Genomic DNA, 6,000 nt, shown 5'->3' on the forward strand with positions numbered 1-6,000 from the left:
TGTTTTTTTTTTTTATCCTTATTGTCTGCCACGGCACCCCAATAAGTCAACCCTCAGGTTGGAGCTCTGCTACTGATGCTTCATTCCCAGCCTGTTGAAAAACATCTGTGACATATTCAGTTAAAGAGACCACAATACTTGACAGTAAGACACATGCATCACTTACAGCATAGTTTATCTTTAATCCCCTCTTAATTTTACAATTAAAATTATCATACAGAAAATAAAGTAGCCATGGGTGCGAGAGGGAAAATAAGCCTGCATGCTTAGATCCAAATTTCTATTTTTAGAACCAGGTAGATGATGCCTACCACTTTCGTTTATGGCGCGTCCCAATTAGAGACACCGAGCTGTCTCAGGCTGTTCATCAACCTGCTCTGTGTTTGTGTTTGTGCTCATGAGTTCTGAGTGTGTGTAGATTATATAGAGACGGACATGGACATGTGTGTGCGTTTGTATGCGTGTATATGTTTTGTGAAAGTTTTGTGTATGAGACACCATGAGCCCACGTGTGGGGTCAATATGAATGGATGAATGACCCAGAAGCCGCTTGGCCATCCCTTTGCACACACTGGCTGTCGATACACAAAGCCATGAACTCAGCAGTGTGGTTTCAAAATGTCACAACAGCGTTTCTGATATCAAAAAAATCAATCAGGAAATTAAATACTTTCATTTCATGCACAATGCATAAGTCGGACTATGCTCTAGCACTTGCAAGAATAATGCAGTCAAGCCACTGCTTTTGAAATGTGAGCAGGAATTGCAATTTGTTTGTGTGCATGCAGCTCCTCCACATTTTCTCTGTTGTATTTGTGTCGTCAGGTGTTGGCTTCAAGTTTTTGTTCAGTGGTTCAATTTGTGTAGCTGCGCATCCCTTGTTTTCCCATTCTATGATTCAAATCTCGATGTTAAATCTTTAGATTGAGTCAGTAAAAAATGTGTGGTGACATTTTTATTTCCCAGTGCTTTAACGTTGTCTCGCATCTTGCTTTATGTTTGTATGAAACTTAACCACATCACTACCGTGACGTAGTAAAGGCCTACAAATACTACACAATTTTGCTTTATCATCACAGTACGGCTTATATTTATAGACGGAATTTGTTATTTATCGACATATGTTTGAAAAATCATGGGGGGGAAAAAAACTGAAAAAATCCAAAATAATGAGAAAAAAAGGAAAAACATCCACGAATATTCAAACCTTCTGATCTGCGAATATGCAGTGGTCGACGTTAGTTTTAAGTTGTAATATCACCAATCACCACCTGATGGCAGACATGTCTGAGTTGCGCTTACACTTGGTCTTTTACTACAATGCGAGTAGACCTAATTAATTTTTTGGGTGAATTTGGAATGCAGGACTAACATAGTATTTTGCACGTATTCCCCACGTGTTTTCCCTGTGCTTGTATGAGTGTTCATTAGATAATCCTAACAAAGACTCTGAGTTTCTGTTGGTTTGAATGAGAATGGTTGTCCAGTTCTATGTGCCAGTCCTATGATTGACTGATAATCAGTTCCGGGCCTCTTGACTAAAACCAGATGAGATTGCTTCCCAAGAGTCTCAACAGGAGAAGTGGGACAGACGATGTAGGGATGAAAGGAGAGATATGACATTTTGCACTCGGGCTCTTGCTTCTTAGTCCTTCACAATTGTTCAAATTAGCACTTCAGAGGCAAGTACACTCCAGCAGGATGAGTATTTACTAGTAGTCATCCTTGTTCTTGTTGCTCTCCTGCTCTCTCTCGCTCCCTTGTGATGTCATTTGTTGACATTGGATTGGAAATGAAATGATAATAAAATACCTCTTGAGTAACTTGATGTGTGATTTTTTTTTTTTGCTGAAAAACATGACAATTGCAGAAAGTCTTCCTTGAACCCCCCCAAGTTAAACTAACTAGCTGTTATTTATTTTTTTGCTTCATTCAAAAAGATGAGCAAAGCTTGTATTCCTGACTCTCCCTACAGATTTTGACTTTGTGTACATTTCTAGTGTGGAAAATTCGGAACCTTCTCATCCCTTCCCACTCTCCTTCCACAGAATCGCATGCATGAGTCTCTGATGCTGTTTGACTCAATCTGCAACAACAAATTCTTCATCGATACCTCCATCATCCTCTTCCTCAACAAGAAAGATTTGTTTGCTGAGAAGATCAAGAAGTCGGCGCTCAGCATCTGTTTCCCTGAGTACACAGGTAAGCGTCCTTTCTGCCAAATGCATGTTAATAGATGATGCCAAAACATCTTGGGAGCAACCAACATTTATGTGCGCAAAATCGAACTAAGAAACGATTATTACTTGTCTAATCTTGGGGAAAAAAGCAACATACATGTTTTGTGCAATTTTTTTAGTCCATTCAAAGTGTTAGAAAAGTTATGAGAACTGATTTTGAGCAAACACTAGCTTGTCCTTGGTTCGTTGTAAAAAAAAAATAAAAATAAATTTCACTTTTGTACTTAAAAATGTCGTTACTTGTTTAATTCTAGGGTAAAGGAGTCAATCAGTAGCACCAATACCAGAGCTGTATTTCAAAGTTGGGCTGCTTGATCTTAAAAAAAATACATATTAATCAGGATTATTTTAGTAATAGTTGAAATCACGATTATCCAAAAAATAATTTTGGGAGGAAACAAACCCCCAAAAATGTTTGATTGTAACCATATTAAGAGAAACTAAATTATTTGTAACACTATAATTTTGAGTATGGTTTCCTTGTATAAAGAAACTGTGCCTTGGGGTTTACTTGCTCTATGCTTAAAATAAATAAATAAATAAATTAAATGCCATAGAACTGTTGTTGCATTTAAATAAACAATTTCAACACTCAAATTTAGAACTCAAGTATACTAATTATAGTGTTAGACATTGTAAAATGAGTACTGTTTTAACAATGTTATATATACTGTATTACAATATTGTACATGATAATAGTTTTTTTTATGGGTTAGGGTCATGCCAATTTTATAATCATTGAGTGTAATAATCGTAATCCTAAGTGAATTTCAATTAATTGTACACCCCTAGTACGGAGTGCATGTTCTTTTAACCACCTCTGGTGACTAACGCTAAGTTTTGCTGTAAAATTCATGCCGGTTCGGCTAAAACGTGACGTCCTGCTTGGAAGACTTGGATCTTTTCCATTCGTATTCACAACCTTGCCGAATGATGATTTGTTCTATTTCATATACAGTCGTAGTTTGCTAAAATTAAATTCATCCAATGTTTGCACTTTTAAGAGATATATATTTGTAAAAATGAGCAATAAGTCAATCTTAGCACTGTTTAGATGGTTAGGCTTCAAATTTGCTTTTGTTATTTCAAGTGGGAGTTTGAATGACAACACAAGTTTGCTTTTACACTAAATAATTGTTTATATAACGTGTTCAGTCTAATAGTGATTTGTTCAAATCATTTATTTTACATTAATGTCATTGTTACAAGACAGTCCATTATTTTAAAACCAAAAATCAGTGTCAACATTGTGACGGTTGCTGATTCTGGAACAAACTTGCAGCCCTACTTTTATGTAACATATAAATGACTTACCACAATCTTTTCTGCCATTGCATTTTCCCTTCTTTTTGCATGCCATGATCGACAAGGTTGCATCATTTTGACATGCTACAAATGCATTTTCAACAAGCCTGCTAGCCGTGGGCTCTCTGTGGCCCAGAGTGTGTTTGCAATTGCTTTTCAGGCTAGTGTCATTGATATAGACCAATGTCAGCCGTCTCTCAGCGGTGGGGCCAACCTGCCAACACTGCTTGACACACAACCAACTGGAGACAGGAGATGAGAGGAAGGGAACGTCCGTTGCAAGCAGATTGCAAAATACTGAAAGTAGGGAAAGACTGCAGGTGGTTGCTGTGACATTTTAACAAATGCAGAGTATTAATTTATCCTTCCTTCCATTCATGGCCGGAGAGCACTTGGAGACTATATTCTACTCGTAATGTCCTTGTTTGATACCTCAACCCCTGCACCTGCTCTCCATAGATGTGCTTCGTCTGACAATAATAATAATAATGCATTCAATAAATTTACTTCTGATGTCATTTAAAAGGTATGATGCACCCAGTGGTTATATTTATGAATGAAATGCGATGGCATCCATCATAGGAGTGCTGAATCCAAAATCGCATTACACAGCCTGCACCAGTACTTAAAAGGGATTCCAGCAGGTGTGAAGTTTAGTCAACCTTTAGCCACCAAATCTTTCGGCTGTGATGGACGCATGTCAAAGAAAACGCTCTCAGTACGCCGGAACGCCGACCGTGGCACTGTGTGGTCTGCCAAGTTCCCAAACACTCTAAACAAGGTTTGCACCGGCACGAAAATCAAGATGTGTACGATTTTATTGCAGCGGTGCCTTTAGTGGTTTGAAATAGTATTTCTTGGAATGTACAATCAATTCAAAATTAAAAACAGGTGACTCATTTACCTGCCAAACAGAACTGTAGCAAATTCCGTGTTGGTTCTGAATCATCTCACCTGCCTGTGACCCCTCCACCTCGGAAAGGTGTTTGCTCTTGTTTTGGCTCGCGATTTGTCCAATTCTTTCCTCTTAAATTTAATATTTCATTTAAAGTAAGTACGTTTTCCACGTTAGCTTCTGCAAAGCTTCTGATGCCCCAGGATACAAGTTAGCGTAAGGGCGTGGGGGTGTGCGAATAAATTCATGGCAAAATTCTCTGATTGGTTGATTTTCCTTTTCCTTTTTTTTTGTCTCCCCCACAGGACCAAACACCTACGAGGATGCGGCAGCTTATATCCAAGCACAGTTTGAAAGCAAGAATCGCTCCCCAAATAAGGAAATCTACTGTCACATGACCTGCGCCACAGATACAGGGAACATCCAGGTGGTGTTTGATGCCGTGACCGATATCATCATCGCCAACAACCTCCGAGGATGTGGCTTGTACTAAGTACCCCAATGTAACACCCCCACCCACCCGTTCCTTCCTTTCTCCTACCTGTCCTGTTCCACTCCAACCTCCTACTCAACCCGCTTCCTCTGTGGAAATGATTACGGTAATGATGCTGATTATTTAAAATAAAAATAAAAAAAATAAAAAAACAAGGAGATGAATAAAAATGCAACTAGGTACATGATGAGGATAATTAAAGAAAATATTAGGCATACATATATAAATATATATATTATATATATTATATATAATGTTTTTAGTTTCTTGTCCCTTGCTCTGGCTTCTCCCCCAATGTTCTCTGGCCTGCTGCCAAACAAACAAAACATATGTGTTTTCCAAGGAAACACAGAACTCTGCAGCCTTGAAACCTTCTTGAACAAAGTTAATGAAAGTCTCTGTTCTAATCTTATTTTCTTTTCCAGTAGTGTCTTTTGTTGCTAACGAAACGTTTTTTTTTTTATTACCTTGGATATGGATTGCCTTTTTTTTTTTTGATTTTGTCTATATTTATTACATCAGCCTGTACACAGACTTGTATTCACATTTTGTCTCACCTGACACATTTGTTGTATATTCTTTTGTTTCAGTAGTCATTTTGAATAAATATGTGAAAATGTCTATCACTTAAAAAATATCAAACAGGTCAGCCAATCAGAACCGCTGGAAAACACTCAAGACCTGCTGAAACTGTCAAACACCAGTTCATTTGACATTTGTCTTTTGTTTACATTAGCAGAGACACGTTGGCGACCTTAGTTGGACATTTTCTTTTCAAATTGTACGACTTTACTGTTCCACAAGGAGTCCTGGCATGGACAGAAAGTGTTTCCTAAGCTGGCTTTAGCCTGACAGCCAATGGGAAGCAGTGCCAGGTGACACATGCAGGTACTGTACTGTAGATAGCAATGCCTTTAGAAACGAGTACACGTTATAACTACCTTTCTCACTATTATAACCGCTACTAATATTCTCGGTGTAAACAAGTTCGGTCCTGGTTTGAAAATGGTTGATTAATTTATTAATTTATTTATTGATGATCATATCCTATCCCAGGCACACGGTAC

General features: G+C 38.0%; 1 protein-coding gene across 2 annotated transcripts in view; it reads left to right on the forward strand.

The window, feature by feature from the left end:
- LOC148335490 (guanine nucleotide-binding protein G(o) subunit alpha) overlaps nt 1–5,554 on the forward strand; it is an 81,487-nt gene extending 75,933 nt beyond the window's left edge. Inside the window, exons 7-8 of one of the 2 annotated variants that reach the window (XM_088299643.1) lie at nt 2,049–2,202; nt 4,746–5,554. In XM_088299643.1, coding sequence (XP_088155769.1) covers nt 2,049–2,202; nt 4,746–4,933 — 342 coding nt within the window. In that variant the 3' untranslated portion in view covers nt 4,934–5,554. The remainder of the gene's footprint in view (nt 1–2,048; nt 2,203–4,745) is intronic. The other variant, XM_088299645.1, reaches the window with a different exon arrangement.
- The last annotated feature ends 446 nt before the right edge of the window (nt 5,555–6,000 follow it).

This window comes from Idiotropiscis lumnitzeri, chromosome 6 (assembly GCF_059441095.1).
Source record: "Idiotropiscis lumnitzeri isolate Australia: NSW breed Sydney's pygmy pipehorse chromosome 6, RoL_Ilum_1.0, whole genome shotgun sequence".
Classification (NCBI taxonomy): Eukaryota; Metazoa; Chordata; class Actinopteri; order Syngnathiformes; family Syngnathidae; genus Idiotropiscis; species Idiotropiscis lumnitzeri.